Source organism: Ascaphus truei, chromosome 2 (assembly GCF_040206685.1).
Source record: "Ascaphus truei isolate aAscTru1 chromosome 2, aAscTru1.hap1, whole genome shotgun sequence".
In the NCBI taxonomy this organism is placed as follows: Eukaryota; Metazoa; Chordata; class Amphibia; order Anura; family Ascaphidae; genus Ascaphus; species Ascaphus truei.
The window spans coordinates 451,136,568-451,157,685 of record NC_134484.1 but is presented as its reverse complement, the minus strand read 5'-3'; the positions used below and the strand labels follow the sequence as shown (position 1 = coordinate 451,157,685).

General features: G+C 42.6%; 1 protein-coding gene across 4 annotated transcripts in view; it reads left to right on the top strand.

The window, feature by feature from the left end:
• DLEC1 (DLEC1 cilia and flagella associated protein) overlaps positions 1–21,118 on the top strand; it is a 139,819-nt gene that overhangs the window by 35,676 nt on the left and 83,025 nt on the right. For 3 of the 4 annotated variants that reach the window (XM_075587938.1, XM_075587939.1, XM_075587937.1), the window contains exons 6-14: positions 731–957; positions 2,848–3,068; positions 3,523–3,607; positions 8,412–8,499; positions 8,691–8,864; positions 9,801–9,937; positions 12,071–12,163; positions 14,066–14,156; positions 14,606–14,768. In XM_075587938.1, the coding sequence (XP_075444053.1) occupies positions 731–957; positions 2,848–3,068; positions 3,523–3,607; positions 8,412–8,499; positions 8,691–8,864; positions 9,801–9,937; positions 12,071–12,163; positions 14,066–14,156; positions 14,606–14,768 (1,279 nt within the window). The remainder of the gene's footprint in view (positions 1–730; positions 958–2,847; positions 3,069–3,522; positions 3,608–8,411; positions 8,500–8,690; positions 8,865–9,800; positions 9,938–12,070; positions 12,164–14,065; positions 14,157–14,605; positions 14,769–21,118) is intronic. The other variant, XM_075587940.1, reaches the window with a different exon arrangement.

The following is a 21,118-nucleotide window of genomic DNA, read 5'->3' as shown; positions in this document are numbered from 1 at the left end:
GTCAGTATAATAGAATGATAATAGTACTCTAAGGGGCAGGCTTATAATCCTGATAGTATACTTATGATAACCCCTGTTTGGAATCATTAATTCCATATTGACATATATACTGACATATGCTTATGCAAGCAATGGTGGTTAATTTGTAGTTCATGAAAAGAACATAGGCATAGTTCAAAACAGTATAAAAAATTACTTTACAAGTATATAATTATGTGAATGTTAAATCCTTTCTATTAAGTGCAATAAATGTTCTCACAATAACATGTACATATATATAGAACTATTATATAATGACCCTTCATCTGATGGAAATTACTATGATGAAGGGTACATATTTTCCGGTTCTATTGGGAGTTGGAATATCGTGGCTGTGCTATTCATCATCACCCTTCCTCTTGGTGGCTCTTCTCTGCCTTTTTTCTAGTTCCATAATGTCTTTTTTTATGGAGTGGTACCCAATACTGTACTTTATATTCCAATATTTGATTTGTTATGGCGTTACTACCGTATCAATTAACCATGGAACTGATAATCTGTATGGTTATCGTGGGATTTTTGTGGGTTTTGCCCAAACTTACCCCAGGGTTTAAGTTGATACCCGCCATGAGTTCATTTTACAGGGTTTTTGTGATCTTCACCATGGTTATTGGGGACCAGCAATGCTCTTTTCCATCATGTGTCTTATAATGACTGTACCGATTTATTTGATCACGGTTTATTATTTCAGGAAAATCAGAGTACACTGTTGGCAAAGAGACATTTAGTTTTCATCAGCACATTTCAAAAAGCCCTGTAGATGATGGTTGCACAGAACTCCCACCCGCAGAGAAGTCAGGAGAAGGTTTGGTGGAAACATCTACACCCAACCTAACAGTATCTTCAACTCCAAAGGCTGAACAGCAAAGAAGAAAGAAATCAAGTATAGTTCATTTTACTGGCGATAGGAGATCTTGTGTAAGTGATAAGGAGATCTTCTGTAAGTGATAACATGTCAGTGTGTATTGAAGCAGCAAATACACGCATCCCCACCCAAATGTATTTTTTTACTACCTTATTGTCTTTGAGGAAGGTGAAAATATTTCCCTAATTAATTACAATACTAACTAGTATAAAGCTGTAAGACGCCTTACGGCTCACTAAAATAAGCAGGCTGCATGCATGGTGCCTTACGGCTTAACACTGTGTATGGGCCTATGGAGCATATTCATTATACTGCAATGAATTTGAAAACGGCCCATCTTCGCATGGAATTACATTTCGCTGCATTCATCAAGTAGTTATTGCATGCCCAAAGTCTGCGGAAACATTTTTTTTTTTTTGAGAGATGTGATTTGTTTCTGGCTTGTAATTACGTGCGATAAACAAATATGTGCAAATGAGGCATACTTGCAGAATTACATATTCCCAGGCTATTCATTACGCTGAAAGATATGCATATCGGCTGCTGGAAAGTGACAAGCAGAAGTCTCCCCCTCCCCGAGACATCTGAATTTAGGCTTCTAGAAGAGAGAGATAAGAGGGGAAAAAGGAGAGAGCTCAAAATTCTCGGGAGGTGAGATTTCTGGTCTATTACTTTCCAGCCAATATTAAATCAAACCGTGCCAAAGTGCATGAAACACAGATGTCACATCATGCAAATTTTCTACCTAAATAATTTTGAATAAATACAATGAAAATGTCAGATTTTTCTCACGTGAAATTGCATTCCATTTTTGGACAATTTTGCATCGGGATAAATATGCCCCTCTATCTAATCTCATGAGATGAATGATGTAACCTGAATTTGCAACTAAAGCCCGAGGTGCGGTATTGCCTTGTTTTGCCATTTCTGCCATTGTTTGCCTGTATGGATATGTCATAATTAACCCCTTTTATACTTGAGGGGCCACCAACACATTACAAAACAATGGGGATCATTTATCTGCGCTCCTCCGCTCCAATACCGGTGCAAATCATAGCCCCAGAGAAATTTATAGTTCTTCAAATTTCTGTAATAAAACTGGTACTGTTTCTTTCATCCATTTCGCACTGTTGGAAGATTTGGATATACAGTATAGACGCTCATGCATCGTTTGGCCTGGGACATCCTAGGACATAATTACTTCCCTTGCTGTCATTTCATTTAAATAATCATTGAAAAGCATAAGCAGAGTTGGTAGTCAGAGGTCCGGAGTCCACTACTTGTGTTATTTACTATACTATTTTGCTGTAATTTTTTTTTTTTAAACAGCTCCACATCCTTTTTAAATAAAACAAGAGATATATTTCAAAAATCTCACTGCCAGCTTTATAAATATTGCACAAACCTCTTCAAAATGAGGTAAAGAAATCTTTTTCCTCCGATATGTAACAGGTGGGGAATGTCTGGGAAAGATGTCCAAGACCACTGCTTTTTTTTAAAGCACTTCAATCTCTGAGCCTAGGGCTGCTACATAGTTTGAGTGAAGGAGCGCACGGCGCAAGCAAGGTGCAGCAGCTCTGTAGGGCCGGCCATAGTGAGCGCGAGCGGCACACGCGATGAAGAGCGACCGCACGGCAGAATTTGGAGCCGACTGAAAAATTTGATGTTGTCGAGTGACGGCCGGGTCACATGAGCGGTTCAGCCAATGAGGGCGGACCAGCCTCGTGACGTCACGGCCACGCCTCCCCATTGCGAGCGATCTCAGTTCGCAGATCACTCGGGTGACAGGCGCACACGATACCATGGTCTCCGTCGCGCACACGATGCCATGGTCTCCGTCGCGCACGTGCGTGCCCACTATATACCCGAGGCCTAGGTCTCATGCTAGAGGTGATGTTTATGAAAGGCCCCAGTGCTTATACTGTGATCCGTGTGTATTTTAGAAATCCACACCACGGAAGAAGAGGTTATGGGAGCAGGGGATGAGCACAGAAGACAGGGAGCGGGATCGTTCCCAGCTAGCTCAGCTGGAAAACCGACACAATTTCCTAAAGAACCCTCGCTTTTTCCCACCAAACAGCTTGCACGGCAGCCGGTCTCTCATTGTTCCCACGAAGAAAAAAGAAGGGTTAATATCAGGAAGAAAACGAGTGATAGAAGAAAAGTAGGAATTTTCTCTCCAAATGATCTTGTTTACACTTCTGTTTAATGTTGTAGGTTTAATGATCAGCGTTTATGAATATAGTGCAAAGTTCTAGTAAGTGTATCGGTTCTGGAGACATGTAGGTTTGTTGCCGGCTGTGATATCATTCATGTGGCCCATTTGACCCATTCCTAGATATCGTTGTCCACTTAGAGACCACACAAGCCTCTTGTGTACCGAAAATGATTTTGTTAATGAATGCCTTACAATTAAAAGGTTTTCCCATATGAACATTAAGATGACATGAAAAGCGAAGAGCTGCTAAACTAGCACATTTTATGCTCTTCCAACTCTTGGAAGTCACTGAGAAGTTACTGCATCAAAATATTCTACATTTCCCTCGACATGTTTCTTGTCACTGAGAGTAACTGCAGCATAAACAAACTAATACATGTATTTGTTTTTATTTTTTTAGTGATGAATATCAAACAGTACCAGTGTTCCTTGCTAATCCACCCATTGTATTTTTTCCGGACTATGAAGTCGGGCAGACTTACGAGGTAAATATATACAGGGGCCTATGCTAGTAGCCTTCTTTAAAAAAAAATCGCTGGGCCGGTTACACCGCCAGTTTTTTGAGCGTTGTTATCACGGTATTCAGAAAACCTCGAATACCTGCGACAGCAAAATGCCCAAAACTGGCGAGGAGCCAGCGACGTGATGTTCGCTTCTCTACAAAAGGGCTCACCCGGCGAGCTGCAGCGATCTGGCCCAGCTGCATAGAGAGCTGCACAGAGAGAGCCGCCTCTCCCTGCGCATATATCACCAGCGATCGTAGATATTTAATACAAATTTTAATAGTAGTGTACATGAGCAGGGGGTCTCCGGAGCAGAACCGTGTTAATTTCAGGTCCGGGAACCCCTTGCTTCCCAAGATACAGGCCCCGTTGCATTTAAATTCCACGGTCACGTAACACGAGACATTTAAATGCATAGGAGATGCCGGAACCCCATAACGAGGCCTGTATCTCGGGAAGCAGGGGGTCCCCGGACCTGAAATCAACACGGTGCTGCTCCGGAGACCCACTGCTCAAGCACACTAGTATTACATTTTTTATTAAAACTGCTTCATTGCCTTGGTGTCTAAATGCTAAGACAATGAAGGGGTTCAACCTTTGTAGCCTGTTTATTGGGGGCAGAGTGGGTGGATGAAGGGAGTAGTAGCTCCAGGGTTGGTGGTTAGGCCTGCCGCTATAGTAATGAAGGTGTTAACCTGTCCCGCTTCTACCCGGAAGGCCTAAACACCCACACTTTGGGCTACTACACCCTTCACCCAATTCCTCTACCTCCAATAAACAAAAATAAACACTACCCTTATACCCACCTCCTGTACCCCCAAACCCCCCCCCTCCCCAACATGTACAGTAATGGGCAAAATTACTATTATCCACATATGGATAATCGTGCATTTGCCCATTATAAAATGAAACATTAGCCAGCCAGCATAAATAAAGTAAATAAAACTTTCTACTTACCCCTGCCATGATGAAGGGCGTCCTCATCACCATACTCCAGGTCAATGTCCCCTGTTGGCAGCAAGAGTACAAGAAAAAATACAATTTAATGGCCCCTAACCCTTTAACCACCTTAGCAGTTAATACCCACTATAGTAATTAAGGGGTTAAACCCCCTCTCCCGCTCCCCACACGGGAGGCCTAACCACCCACCCTTTAGCCATTGATTGGGACAGTGGTACATCCTACCCATATAACATGGGCATGATAAGCCACTATAGCACTCGAAGGTCAACCTAATGCAAATCATTAAGACCAAAAATACACAATAGTAAAACAAATACACAAGCACCTAAACAATTTAATCAAAACAATATACAGAAATAGAAAAAATAACAATCAATTCAAAACAAGCATTTGCCAAAAAATGCATTGCCTGTCACTGTATTTATCTGTACCCTAAAGGGGCACAGATTAATACATTAGCAGTCAATGGGCAATGAAAATATAAAAAGAAATAAATACAATAAAAAAAAACGAAAAAAGACAATTACAGTACATACATTCAATATTTATCTTACCTTTAGAAGTCTTCACCCTCCGAATCCGGGTGTATCAGGAAGCTCTCGACCCGCTCTCGACCTGCAGTCATCCACTGCAATCCGACTCCATTCACCTTGAAGAACAGCATCAGGTACCAAAATCTTTTTTTTTTTCATCTTCTTTCTCCTTCTATCTTCATCAGTCATTATTTTTTTCTTTTCTTTAATCTTCTATCTTCTTTCTTTCAATCCAAAACCCTATGGTAAATCCAAAACAGATGTTGCCACATCGAGATCTTCCGCTAAAAAGAGATGTAGAGGCCTTATATAGGGCCTGTGACATCACATTTTAGGGTTAGATAGTACAGGTCCAATCCAAGTGAGTTCTGTATCATGTGACAGTCTTTTTTTTAAGGATGTGACGTCATCTTTAAGTAAGGTACATCACATCCTTAAAACCAGATTTCCCATATCATATGGTATTACTGTACAGCCAATGGGATTGAAGACAATTCCATTGGCTCCTGTACCATGTGATATGTTCCATTCTAAAAAGAATATGACATCACCCCTTAAAGTGATGTCACATCCTTTTTAACTATTGGAACATATCACATGGTACAGGAGCCAATGGGATTGTCTTCAATCCAATTGGCTGTAATACAATATGATATAGCCACGTGGATTTAAGGATGTGACGTACCTCCCTTGAAGATGATGTCATTTCCTTAAAAAAAAAAAAAAAAAAAGCCTGCCAAATGATACAGCGTCCAATCGGATTGGAACTGTACCATCTGACCCTAAAATGTGACGTTGCAGGCCCTATATAAGGCCTGTATGTCTAATTTTAGCGGAAGAGCTCGACGTGGCAACATTCGTTTTGGATTTACCATGGGGTTTTGGATTGAAAGAAAGAAGATAGAAGATTAAAGAAAAGAAGAAAATAATGACAGATGAAGATAGAAGGAGAAAGAAGATGAAAGTAAGAAAGAAGATATTTGTACCTGATTCTGTACTTGGAGGGAGTCGGATTGCAGTGGATGACGTTGTGGGTCGAGAGCTTCCTGATACACCAGGATTCGGAGGGTGAAGACTACTAAAGGTAAGATAAATATTGAATATATGTAATTGTCTTTTTGTAGGTTTTTTGATTGTATTTATTTCTTTTTATGTTTTTCATTGCCCATTGACTGCTAATGTATTAATCTGTGCCCCTTTAGGGTACAGATAATTACAGTGATATGCAATGCATTTTTTGGCAAATGCTTGTTTTAAATTGATTGTTATTTTTTTCTATTTCGGTTTATTGTATTGATTAAATTGTTTGAAATTTGGATGGCTTGTTTTTAGTACATTTTAGGGTTGGTTAGCAGATTCAATTAATTAATTGTTTTGTTTGCTAGTGCTTTTATTGATTTGATTTGTTGGCTAGTGCTTTTATTGATTGAATTGGTTGGATAGGTGTTTATTTAATTGTATTCTTATGTTTTGGAATAACATAATTTTAATTATTTTGCTGTTTTGTTGATAGATACATTTTATTCATGTGTACTTATAGGCTTTTTAATTGTTTTATTGTTGGGGTGTTTAGGTGCTTGTGTATTTCTTTTATTATTGTCTGTTTTTGGCCTTAATGATTTGTATTAGGTTGACCATTGAGTGTTATAGTGGCTTATCATGCCCATATTATACGGGTAGTATGTACCTCTGTGCCAATCAATGGCTAGAGGGTGGGTATAGTGGCCCCGGGGTGGGTGGTTAAGCCTACCGGGTGTGTAGCGGGGGAGGAGGGTTAACCCCTTAATTACTATAGCGGTTATTAACCGTTAAGGGGTTAGGGGTCATTAGATTGTATTTTTTCTTGTACTCTTGCTGCCAATGGAGGACATTGACCTGGAGTTTGCTGATGAGGATGCCCTTCATCATGGCAGGGGTAAGTAGAAAGTTGTATTTACTTTATTTATGCTGGCTGGCTAATGTTTGATTTTATAATGGGCAAATGCACTATTATCCATATGTGGATAATAGTAATTTTGCCCATTACTGTACTGTATGTGTTGGGGGGGTTGTTGGGGGTAGAGGAGGTGTATTAGTGTTGTTGTGTTTTTGAATGTTTATTGATTGTTTTGGACGGCAGCAAAAAATGGCGATTCATGCCTTTATTGTATTGTATGTCTTTACTTATATAGCGCCATTAATGTACGTAGCGCTTCACAGCAGTAATATAAGTGGCAATCATACAAATAACAGATCATGGGAATAAGTGCTTCAGACATGAAAGTAACATATCGCCCACTTATCGAGGCTTTCTGAATAGCAGTAAGCATTTTGGCCGAAAAGGCCTCTAAGTGGGTTATCGAGGCTACTAGAATAGGCCCCACAGTGTCTTATTACCAGAAGCGCAATAGTAAGAGAGAAAGTGAAGCCTCGTGGTAACATCGGAGACATTGAAAAGGTTAAATCTGGTTTAGATCTCAGGTCAGATGCACTAAGCTCCATTAGGCTATTTAACGTAACAGTAACATAAATTGACGTTAGGTTAATGATACCACCCATGTGCCAAAGAAAATAAGCTAACACAACACATTGCATGCCTATCCTACCTCTTCTAACACAATTTTAACCTTGTCTGTAACTGTTACATACTCCCATAATCATATATTATCCCTAACTGTCCATGAAATGTCTGTAAATTGAATGTGCAGTATAACCTCCGTTCATTTAATGCAACCATCATAACTCTGTGCCATGGACATACTTGAAAACGAGAGGTAACTCTCAATGTTTTACATCCTTGTAAAATATTTTATAAATAAAATAAATAACCTAATGTTAACCCAGTGCTACTCCTTAAATAACGTGTGGTGCGTTTTTCCATCCATTAGTGCTAATGTTATGCAAAAGAGACATTCCCCCTAACATCACATAGGCACTAGAGGCTGTTCAGGGTAACGCAGGGATTTAACCTTTCCTTTTCTCTCTCCTTTAAGTAATTGTAACGTGAGTCATGCTAGGTGGTGCTAAATTAACCTAAAGTTAGCCCTATGATGAGTTAAGCGATGGCTGTATTTTTGCATAATGTTTACTTATTTAGCCATCCTAACGTTATTTGCCCTGAGCCTCGTGCATCTGGGTCCCAGTGTGCTGGCTGGGGCAGGTTACTTTACCTTATCAAATTGAGATGGTAAACTCTTTGAGGAAATAACCTATTGTTCTTGTGACATTGTACGTACAGAGTTATGTACTCTTGCCACCACTGTTTTAAGAATAATTACATTCTATCCCCTGTTTGTTTCCTATACGCTAAGATGGTTGTGGAATTACGGAATTTGACAGCATCCAGCCGCCACCTGCGAGTCATCCCTCCGTCCTCCCCATACTTCTCTGTAGGTCTGGGTAAGTCAGCAGTCCTTTTGGAAAATGAATGTCAAACACACAGTAGGAGCTAAACACATGACCGATATATTTATCAACATTATTTTTTGTCAAAATTGAAATGCTGAATTAAAAATACATACCAAAGTTGGATAGCTAGCATTGACAAGCTGAAAAGCATGTTTCTGATTTACTTAAGCTTTCTTTTGTAGGGAAGTTCCCTGGAGAGGGAGGGGTGGTAGCGCCTGGAATGAGCTGCCATTACAAAGTGCGATTTGTTCCTGACTCGCTGGCGGATTTTGAGGACTTTATATTGGTGGAGTCCCAAGCGCCGTATCCTGTTCTTGTCCCTATTGAAGCGAGACGACCACCTCCCGTTTTAACATGTAAGCGTTGAGCAAGGGTGGAAAAGCTATTTATTGAGTTCTTTGCATCGCTTTACATCATTAGAATGTCAGAAGCTGATTACCAGCTGACACATTACCAATGCACTATGACACTGGACAGGTAATCCCAGAACTGGAGAGTTTGCTGCCTTTGTCAGATTTAGATATGTACGGATTAGAATTCACTACAATAATATAAAGACATGTCGCAAAACTCAGGCTATTTAACCTAAAATAACATTAGGTTAATAATACTGTACCACCTATGCACCAAAGCAAATAACCTAATGTTAACCCCGTGCTAATCCTTAAATAATGTATGGTTATTTTGTTTTCGGACGTTAGTGCTAATGATATGCAAAAGAGGTGTTCCCCTTAATATCACATATCCACTAAAGGTCGTTCAGGGTAGCACAGTGATTGACCCTGAATTTATTTAAGCCATACCTAAAGGGGACATTAGCTCCATCCAGATCCTGAAATGAGAGAGAGAGATAAAAATAAATAGACAGCTGGTCACCAAAAATGGGCACCATTGAGATACCTGGGATATATGACCAAATTTTCATTGAAAGAGAAACCCGATACAAAGCAAGTTATGGTGAATAAAATAAAAGTAACAAAAACACTCCACCGTACAGTGCACAGCAAATAAAAATCCACGTTGTGAGCACATTCCCATGTCTCAGACAGGTCTGCAACGCTGCCTTTCCCCATTATCTCTCAGCATGCAATGTTTCCACTGCAGCCAGGGATTCTGGGTAATGACATGCAAATGAGCACTCCGTGTGCCCAAACCTCTTGCCATTAAGTTTTATGGTATAAGTAAATAGCCCTGACCCATTCAATAAAAAACAAATAAATGGTGCCTTCCCCCTCCCCCCCTCCCTCCCCCCATCTGGTTTGGTGTTCATATTGTGGATTATTTTTATACAGTGCCACAAACGTTTGACTGTGGGCCTTGCTTAATCGGAGGAGTGAAGCTCGTGGAGTGTTTGTGCAGGAATGAAGGACTGAGTCGTGGAAGGTTCTGTATAATGCCCAAGAGTGTCTGGCCTCCTGCAAATTTTAGGGTAAGGACGTCTTTGGTGACCAACCACCTTGGGGAACCATGGATCATGAATGCAAGTACGAATTTTGATGCTGTTTTTAAATAGTAACCTAACAAATATGATGCTTAACTCCATTACTGCAGTATATTTCTTTGCTATTGCAAGAGGAAGCTGAGCTGTAGGAAGTACCATGACTGAAGGATTGCAATGGATAAAACACAGTTACTGTAAGTAACTGGGATAGATAGAGTAGGCAGTGAGCAGACAGACATTGTCAGAGGCAGTCTGGGTCAGAATGTACAGCTCATTTATAAATTGGAGTCAATGGCTATGTTCTGGATCAGAGCTTGACCGAGGAAATGGGAAAAAACGGAGGAGTGGGCCAGAATTTAGGATTCAAGAATCAGACTGACACTCACATCTGAGCAGCTGAAAGCATTGGTTCCTGGTAGTAATCCTGGCAGGACTAACAACTCGGTATGTATTGAAGTGGACAAATTAACAGTGAACTCCAGCGGCCCAACTTGTACATGGTGTGTGTTTATAATCCTAGGCTTGCATATTCTTCTGCTGAGCCGCCTGTGATTCACGTGGGGAAAAAAGTCACTACAGCAGTTTCCCTATATTGCCACCTCCTTAGAATTAGAAGAGTGAATAAAATATGTAGGTGTCAGGGGTTACAGATGTTTAATATGGTAACGATTTGCAATGAATTTGCAACGGCAAAACCTCTTTATAATTCAACCATATGTTTTATTCTGCAAGCAAATTTTTCTACAACAAATTGTCAAGAGAGTGCTAAGGGTCTTATTCTGTATTGTCTGAAGCAGCCGGCAGGGCCTTTTCCTACTGAAAATTCCCGTTGAACGCCGCTTCGGACACTATAGACTGACCCCGGGGTTCTGATCATTTAATAGTGCATCGACGTTTTGGTCCTAACAGGGATCTTTATTAAGATACTAGCTGATATACCCGGCGTTGCCCGGGATGTGCTGGTCACGCAGTGTCCCTCCCTCCTGCCCCCCGTGGCTGGCAGGCCGGCAGGAGGCGGTAGGGGGGGGGGGAGTTCCTTGCCTTCCCCCCCCCCCGTTCCCCGCCGCTCCTCCCCCCTCCCCCCCCCCCCCCGGTCCCCGGCACTCATGCCTCATTCCCTCCCCCCCCCCCCCAGTCCCCGACCTAATTTCCCCCCCTTCCCCCCGCCCCATGTCCCATTGAGATACCTGGGATATATTATAATAGGATATGCTAATGGATTTTAATAGTTGCATATTTCCCAGGTATAGCCACTTCCACACCCTGAAATATGGGTTTTGCTGCAGATGAGAGAGATAGAGAGAGGAAGAGAGATGCTTGTCCTATTAGCATATATCACAGATGTGCTCCTTTTTGTGAACAGATGCCTCTCCCCGTATTGTTTGAAGTTATTACAGGGGATATATATAGCACTTGGGACTATACCTAAAATAGGTCTCTCTCGCTCCCTCTCCAGCAAAACCCATATTTCAGGGTCTGGGAGGGGCTAACGCCACTGTTTGGTAATTAATAACATGGTATTTTAAGCGACCGCAAGGTGGTGCTAAATTAACCTAACAATAACCCTACAGTATGCTAAAGAGTTAAACCACGGCCGCTGTTTTTGCATATAATCTCAAGTACAGTTTTAGTTTGTTTTGTTCAAATATCTCAGTTTTCAAAGAATTCTTTTTTCATGAATAGCATTTTTTCGCTTTTCTTTTTATATTCTCTTTAGGAGAAGGAGCGGCTCAGTGAGTAACGACACTGACTGGCACTGAGTTTGAAGCAGGGGAACCTGGTTCAATTCCCGGTGTCGGCTCCTTGTGACCTTGGGCAAGTCACTTTATCTCCCTGTGCCTCAGGCACCAAAAACATAGATTGTAAACTCTACGGGGCAGGGACCTGTGCCTGCAAAATGTCTCTGCAAAGTGCTACGTAAAACTGGCAGCGCTATAGAAGAACAAACAAATATTGTCTGTTATATGTCAATGATGAAGAATCTTATTATACATAGCAATTCAACTGAGCCCTTCCACTTAACTCCACTGAAACTAATGTACGAATAAATGTCAGAAGAGACCACGAAAATAAAAATTAAATCCTTCATGTTGAGTAACTTGTGTATCTTTCTACTTTAAGAGTGTCGCCACCACAGGCTTTGTGGAACAGGCCCCATTTGGAATGCGTCCTGCTGTTTTTGAATTGTATCCTGGCCAAGAAACAATTTTCGAGGTCAGTAACGGGTTTTACAAACATATATTTCATATATGATAGAGTAAAAAATAAATCCTTTATTCCCTTCACTATACAATGCATTGCGGACCCCTCGGGCAGGGATGGGGGTTAGTCCCTTGACAGACAGCCCAATAAATATGCTTACTTCCCAGTGATGGTTCTTACTGTACCCCTCCCCAGAATAGGGACCAGTACATCTCACAGGGCAGCGCACAGGGCAGCGCACAGGGCAGCTCACAGGGCATCTCACAGGGCATCTCACAGGGCAGCGCACAGGGCATCTCACAGGGCATCTCACAGGGCATCTCACAGGGCAGCGCACAGGGCAGCGCACAGGGCAGCGCACAGAACTGCACAGAATACAAACAAAAAAAAACAGAAAAGCCAGCGCATCATACAAAATGACACAACATATAGTGCAATACCTCAGTGCTTATCTGATCATGAAAGAAAGGGTCATTTAGATAAACCCTTTGGCCAAAAAGTTATAAGCCTGCAGCCACTTCACGGTATGCACAGAATACAAGTTACACAAAATACTTGTTCATTTAAAAAAGAAAATGTTGAATCGGTAGAAGTGATCTCTAAGCACTTTACCATGTGCATATTATTTCTGTTGTGTAAACCTTATTTTACTGTATATTGTTTAAGTTGAAATTATTTAAAATAATTATGAATTATTTACCAACATCATTTTTAATCCAACCCCATCCCTCTTTTGCTTTTTATACCCCCTTCCTCCTTTAAAAAAAAAAAAAAAAAAAACCTTAATAAAAATGTTCAAATAATATTAAAAAAAAGTTAATGTTGTATACATTTGTTCCCGGGTAACGGATTTTAATCCAATGTAACGTTCAAGTTCATCCTTTCAGTGATACGCCCTTCGAGGTTAAACATTCAAAGTTAGTATATACCAGGGGTGGGCAACTCCAGTCCTCAAATGCCACCAACAGGTTAGGTTTTAAGTATATCTCTGCTTCAGCACAGGTGGCTCAATCAGTGGCTCAGTCTTCAACTGCACCACCTCTGCTGAAGCAGGGATATCCTTAAAACCCAACCTGCTGGTGGCCCTTGACTACTGGAGTCTCCACCACGGTTATATACTAATACTCAGCTATATTTGGAAAGTCCTGTTCACTTTAAGGGGTAATCCCAAGAAGCAGGGAATGAAAAATACAAATGAAACAACTTTTCAGTGGGATCGGCTGCCTCCGAAAGATTGACTCCCCATTGATGTAATCCGTTTATTTATTTAGGTCTTGTGTAAAATCGATGCATTTTTTTCTTCAAGTCCTCTGGAATTCATGCTGCTCAGTTATTTACTGTTCTACAGGTAGATGTGTTGAGACAGTATTACCCACCCCAATTACTTTACAAACAAATGACGAAAGAAAAAGAATGGAGATTGGCAATCCAACGATAACGAGCGGAACAATATTGACGGTGATAACCTTTGCAGTGCCGGTCTTCCGGTTGCACTTCCGGCTGTCACGGTCGTGTGATGGCTTCGGCAGCGATCACATGAATTCCCTTCCCCCTGCGTCACTGATTGAACCGGAAGTAAGGGGAGCGGCCTTCTCACTGTTGGAGTGGTTAGCCCGATCATCCCCAGGAAAAAGAACAGTTGTGCCATGCCGTACTTGGTACTGTACCTCAATAACGCCTCTGGCGTGCCGGGGCACGGGGCGTACCAAGTACAGTACAGTACATAAAATTGGTGGTCCAAAGGTTCAACACTCGCAACGTAATTTTTATTTCCTAACAAAACAAAAAAATCTTTTCCTTGATTTCTTTTTTTTAAAGTTCCAATCACCTAGATTTAACCCGTTGGATATTTTACTGCCGTAAATTCAAGCCACGTTCCTGACATTTTTTTTTTTTTTTTTTTTACTTCTTTAGATTGTTTTCTTTCCAACTTCTTCTGAAACCTACAACCAGATTTTTACTATTGTTTGTGATAACTGCCAGGTCAAGGATATCACAGTAACAGGTTTGTATATACCATTTGTAGCACATGAAGCATGTCAAATGCTTCTATCAATCTGTGGGCCGTCTGACCATGCAGGTAGGATATTTGTATAGTATACAGTACATGCACCCCAAAACTGGAACAACCTACCAGAGACTCTCACATCCACCACCAGTTTAAATTCTTTCAAATCTAAGGCTGTCTCACACTTTAATCTGGTCTGTAACTGTTTCATACGCCCATAATATTTATTATCTTTAACTGTGCATGCAATGTCTTGTATATAATGTATACCCTGTTCATTTATGTAACTGTATTTGTAACCATGTATTATTTGTTTTACTCTGTGCCCAGGACATACTTGAAAACGAGAGGTAACTCTCAATGTATTACTTCCTGGTAAAATATTTTATAAATAAATAAATAAATGTGCAGAAATGATCGTATTATGTGGTTTCTTTTGCTACAAGGATTTGGACAAGTAATAGCACTGGAGCTGGTATCTGTGAGTGGTGGAGAGAGCAGTCCGGAGCCTGGTGAACTTACTGATGTAACAGCTGAACATCTGATACGTTTTCAACCAGCGAATCTGCGTTCCACAGTACAGAAGAGTCTTATTATAAGGAATTCTACGTAAGGAGATTTAGAATATCTATTGTTTCATCATTCCGAACCTCTCTCCACATTAAAAGGGCCAGTTTGGGTGATTTGTATCAGAAATATTTGCTAGTGGTAACAGGCGTCCTCGTTATGTACTGTATGCTGACGCAGTACTCAGGCGTGAGCTTTTGAATGGTCTGTTCACTATAAGTACGAAACGGGATAAACCCTTAACATGTGCACGTATATATTTCTCAGACTAATAATAATACTTAACAGTCTATAGCAATGTGCAGATTAATGATAGTGGACCAATAAAACCTAACTTTTATTATATACAGTACACTTAAAATAATAATCATCTCAATACATCAGGGGGGAGATAGAGGGGAAATGAGAGGTAAATAATTAAAACTCAGCAGGTAAGTGTCACTGAAGGATTGATAGTCACTATGAAGATATAGTGTCCTGAGTCACCTCAGAGCGTGTTGGTTATCTGTTTGTTGGAAATATATCCAACTTTTGTGCTAGGAAGAGAGAGATAATAGTATATATGTGTGGCAATGCTGCTATCTTCCCTAGTATGCACATTAATGTACTGGTGTAATAAAACTATTCCACCAGAATGTATCTGTATTTGCCCATTATATCATTTAGCAGCCAATATAATGCATTCTTAGCATGCACACTAGTAGGATCTCGATACTTGATAGAGTAACACTCTTCTGATTGCACTGAAGACTATTTCATTTCTATCAGTGTGCTGTAGCTGTACCTCAGCAGAAATCTATTGGGCTGGGACAAGATAAGTCTCACTTCAGAATAATCTTAATCAATGAATTGTCTAGAGCAGTGTTTTCCAAACCTCTCCTCGTGGCCCATTGCCACACAAGGATTTGGGAATAACCAATGCACTTGCATCCAGGTGAATGCATTTTCTTTTGCATACTAATAGAATGTTAGGTGGTTGTCCCCGAAACCTGGTGTGGCGGGTCACGAGGAGAGGTTTGGAAAACACTGGTCTAGAGGGCAATTATATTTGCTTCCCTAATTATGTACAGAACTGTTATTATATAGTCCGCAGATTGTGAGAGTGATAAACCTCTTGTGGCGCTGAGGCAAGGAGTGGCCTGTGAGAATCAATTGGACTGTAGATATTGTCCAGTTCCTTTAAATGAATACCTCAAAAGAGGGGAGACAAAACATAGAAAGACACTGCAATAGTGCATTACCCAAGGAACATATGCATAGTGTGACAAACGGCTTACTCCGGGGCTCCGTCGTTTGTCCGGGACTGTTTAGAACACGGTCTTTTAGGGTAGGTTAAATGATGAGGCGTCACGTACTGTTCCTTTAAACAGGCTATGCCTGGTTTATTCAGTCCCAGGCACTGAGACTGCCACAGTGCATACAACAGAAAACCGATCAAAACAAAAGCTGCTCACCTGAGCGATAACTTAACTTAGATATCCCTGACTCAGGGTTGGAAGTGGCTTTTCCACTTCCAACATCAAAACACGGTACTTTTGCAGTCTTACACAATGAACAGAAAGATTGAACCTGTTTGGGGAAGAGGCTTCTCCCCTCTGTAGTTCAGCAGCCTTCCAGCCTCCTGGCTCTTGTGGGGAGACCAGAGCAAACAGGAAATCAGTCTTTCATACCTGATTCCTAATTAGCATGACAGGTGACAGAAATCAGGCAGCAGACAAACTCTGGTCTGGATCTCTCATCCCTCAGTTCCAGCGCTTGCCAAACTGTGGGATGGAGTGTATGTATTATAAGGCTGCACTCCCAGGCCAAACAGGATAGAAACTGTCTAGTATCCTGGGAGCCCTATATACGGAATTTATTACCATCCCCTGGTTTCTGTCACATATCCTCCCCCCCAGCTCAGACCTCGAGGGATGAGCGACCATGGATATTAGGGAGTGCATCCTTGACAACCCGTCAGCATTGCCATGTTTGTGCCCTGACCTGTGTTCCACAGAAAATTTAAAGGGTTGTAGGCTTAGGAACCACCTGGTCACTCTAGCATTCTTTTCCCTGTTTTGACACATCCAGGTAAGGGGTGCATGATCTGTGACCAACCGGAATTTTCTCCCCAACAGGTAGTATTTGAGCGTCTCTACAGCCCACTTTATTGCGAGACACTCTTTCTCTACTATGGAGTAATTTTTCTCCTGGGGATTTAGTTTCCTACTTAAATAAAGGATGGGGTGCTCCTCACCTTGAGACTCCTGGGAGAGTACCGCCCCCAGCCCTACCTCAGATGCGTCGGTTTGGACTACGAACTCTTTGGAGAAGTCAGGTGTGACCAACACTGGTTGGGCACAGAGAGCTTCTTTCAGGCTTCTAAAGGCCTGTTCGGTTTCGGGGGACCACTTTACCATTAGCGGTCCTCTTGCTTTTGTGAGGTCAGTTAGTGGGGTTGCCTTAGTTGCAAAATTGGGAATAAACCTTCTATAGTACCCAATTAACCCCAAAAAGGTCCTTACTTGTTTTTTTGTAACTGGCCTTGGCCAATTTTGTATCGCCTCCACTTTGAGTGTTTGGGGTTTGAGTAAACCTCTGCCAATAGAATATCCCAGATACTTGGCCTCCTCCAGACCAATAGTGCATTTAGCGGGGTTAGCAGTTAGTCCAGCAGACCGGACTGCGTCAAGCACAGCTTGGACCTTTGGAAGGTGGGATTGCCAATCTTCACTATGGATTACCACATCATCCAGGTAGGCGGCAGCATACCGAGCATGTGGTTTTAAAATTTTATCCATCATTCTTTGGAATGTGGCGGGAGCTCCATGTAAGCCAAAAGGCAACACCTTATACTGAAAGAGGCCGTCTGGGGTTGAGAAGGCTGTCTTTTCTTTTGCCCTTTCTGTGAGGGGAACCTGCCAGTACCCTTTTGTTAGGTCTAGGGTTGTGAGATATCGGGCTTTGCCCAGTCTCTCTACAAGTTCATCTACCCTGGGCATAGGATAAGTATCAAATTTTGACACCGCGTTTAGTTTCCGGTAGTCATTACAAAACCTTGTTGTACCATCTGGCTTTGGGACTAAGACTATAGGGCTGTTCCACCCACTTTGGGATTCCTCAATTACACCTAGTTTTAGCATTTTTTTAACCTCTAAACTTATAGCCTTTCTTTTGGCCTCTGGGATTCGGTACGGTTTAAGGTTAACTCGGACCCCCGGTTCAGAGACTAGGTCATGTTCAATTACGCTAGTTCTACCTGGCCGTATAGAGAAGATTTCTTTGTTTCTTTTCACTAAATTCTGAACCTCTCGTTTCTGATGAACAGACAGGGTTTCAGCTATGCTAACCTCTGGGTCAGTTTCTTGATTCTCTGACGGACCTGGGGGTACTAGGGTTAACAAGACTTCTCTATCTTTCCAGGGCTTGAGTAGGTTTATATGGTAAATTTGCTCAGGTTTCCTCCTACCTGGCTGTCTTACCTTATAATTTACTTCTCCCACTCTTTCCAAGACCTCATATGGCCCATGCCATTTAGCAAGGAATTTACTCTCCACGGTGGGAACCAGAACTAGTACCCTATCACCTGGAGAAAAAATTCTGACCCTAGCACCCTTATTATATGTATTCCTCTGTGCTTCTTGAGCTTTCTCCATGTGTTCCCTCACTATGGGTAGGACTGCAGCAATGCGGTCCTGCATCTGGGCAACATGCTCTATTACACTTCTGTAAGGGGTAACCTCGTGTTCCCAAGTCTCTTTGGCTATATCCAGTAAGCCCCTTGGGTGTCGGCCATACAATAGTTCAAACGGGGAGAAGCCAGTGGATGATTGGGGAACTTCCCTAATGGAAAATAACAGGTACGGTAACAAACAATCCCAGTTTTTCCCATCTTTATCAACCGCCCGCCGTAACATGCTCTTTAAGGTTTTATTGAACCTTTCCACTAAACCATCTGTTTGTGGATGATAGACTGAGGTTCTGAGATGCTTGATTTTTAGGAGTTTACATAGCTCTTTCGTTACTTGGGACATAAATGGTGTTCCCTGGTCAGATAGAATCTCTTTAGGAATCCCGACCCGGGAAAACAGAACTACTAACTCTTTTGCTATGTTTTTAGCTGAGGTGCTACGTAGGGGAACTGCCTCCGGATATCGGGTGGCATAATCTAATATTACCAATATATACTGATGTCCCCTAGCAGACTTTATTAGGGGTCCTACTAGATCCATAGCAATCCGGTCAAATGGTACCTCTATTATGGGAAGGGGTACCAATGGGCTGCGGTACGCCTTGAACGGGGCGGTGATCTGACATTCTGGGCATGAGGAACAATAATTCGTAATTTCTGCCAGAACCCCAGGCCAATAGAAGCTTCGGAGAACCTTTTCTTTTGTCTTTTCCACCCCTAGGTGTCCCCCCAATGGGTGACTATGTGCGAGGTGTAATACTACGTTACGGAATGTCCGTGGTACCAACAATTGTTTAGTTGTAACTGATTTCCTTTTATCAACCCGATATACTAGGTCGTTCTCTACCTCGAAGTAGGGGTAAGCAAGTGACCTATCTGGTTGGCCAGGAGTACTATTCTGGTCCCGTATATTTCCCCTTGCTACCGCTAATGTGGGGTCCTCCCACTGGGCCTTCTTAAAACTCCCAGGACTGACCTCTATGTCAGCGAGGGTCTTATCCGGTTCTGGGGTGGTAAGTGTCTGCTCAACATCTTGATTTGGGGTATTCCCTACCAAAGTAGTGATGGGGAAGGGAATTTTACAGCACTCCTCCTTTTCCCCCTTCTTATTTGGGCCCTCGTCAACCTCCATTTCTGAAAAAGGGAAAGGATTTGTTTCTTCTAATACTTCATTATGGTCCGCTATTGAACTCTGGGCGCTATTCTGAGCGGGGGACCACATTTTTAGAAAATGGGGAAAGTCGGTCCCTATTAACACATCATGTGCCAGTTTGGGTACAATACCCACCTTGAAATCTAAAGAACCAAACTCTGTTTCAAAAAAAACATCAACAGTGGAATATTCATGATTATCCCCATGTATACAACAAATTGCCACTCTTTGTGAACTGTTTCCCTGTTTCTTCTTAATGGGCAAGAGGTATTCGGACACTAGTGTGACCATGCTCCCAGAGTCAAGAAGTGCCCGAACCCTCTTACCATTAACCTTTACAAATGCCCACAGATGGTTATTCAAGGGGTCCTCTGGGCTAGGGCCCATACATTGGGACAACAGCGAATAAGGTTCCACGCTGTTGCATTGCATGGGCTCATCATTTAGTGGGCAGATTTTTGCTGTGTGGCCCCTCTCATGACAATTTACACATTTAGGTACATAGTCTGTGTCCCACTTAGAGCCTTTTCCCGGCTCCCCATGTTGGCTATTGCCCTTAGTGTGCGAACCACTGTTGCTGGTGCTGCGTGAAGGTGGTCGCCGCTCTTCAGCGCCCCTTAACCCCGGTACCCTTTTACCGTCTCTGGAAGAGTCCTGGAACCTCGGGTAGTGGGGTTGCTCCACGACTGTGGGTTGCGGGTGCTCTTCTGCTGCATTGTACCTTTCTACGAGGGCCACAAGCTCATCCGCATTGTGGGGGTCACTCCGACTGACCCAACGGCGTAAGGCAGAGGGAAGTTTCCTCAAGAACTGGTCCATGACCAACCGTTCCACGATGTGGCTGGCTGAGTTGATCTCGGGTTGTAGCCACTTCCGGGCGAGGTGGATGAGGTCATACATCTGGCTTCGGGTGGCTTTATCCATCGTGAAGGACCATGCGTGAAACCTTTGGGCGCGAACAGCCGTGGTTACGCCGAGGCGGGCGAGGATCTCGAACTTCAATTTTGCATAGACGTTAGCTTCGGCTGGCTCTAGATCAAAGTAAGCCTTCTGGGGTTCGCCGCTTAGGAAGGGTGCGATTAGACCAGCCCACTCAGCTTCTGGCCATCCCTCTCTCTGTGCCGTGCGTTCAAACGTGAGAAGATAGGCTTCCACATCATCCGAGGGTCCCATCTTCTGAAGGTAGTGGCTTGCCCTGGTCATTTTCGGAACTGGGGCTGCCGCTGCCAGTGGAAGGTTACTGATAGTCCCCCTCAGGATCTCGAGTTCCTGCTGTAAGCCCTGAGCGAACCGCTGTTGCTCCTCTCTCAGCAAGCGGTTTGTCTCTTGCTGGTTTGCATTCGCGTTTTGCAGGGCTTCATTCGTCTGTTGCTGGTTTGCATTCGCCTGTTGCTGGTTGGCATTCGCCTGTTGCTGGTTGGCTTTAATCTCTTGCTGGGCTATTAGCAGCTGTTGATGGGCTGCATTCGTCTGCTGCTGGTTTGCATTAGTTTCTTGCTGGGCTATTAACAGCTGTTGCTGGGTTTCATTCGCGTCTTTCTGGGCAGCGACATTGCGTACCAGCGCACC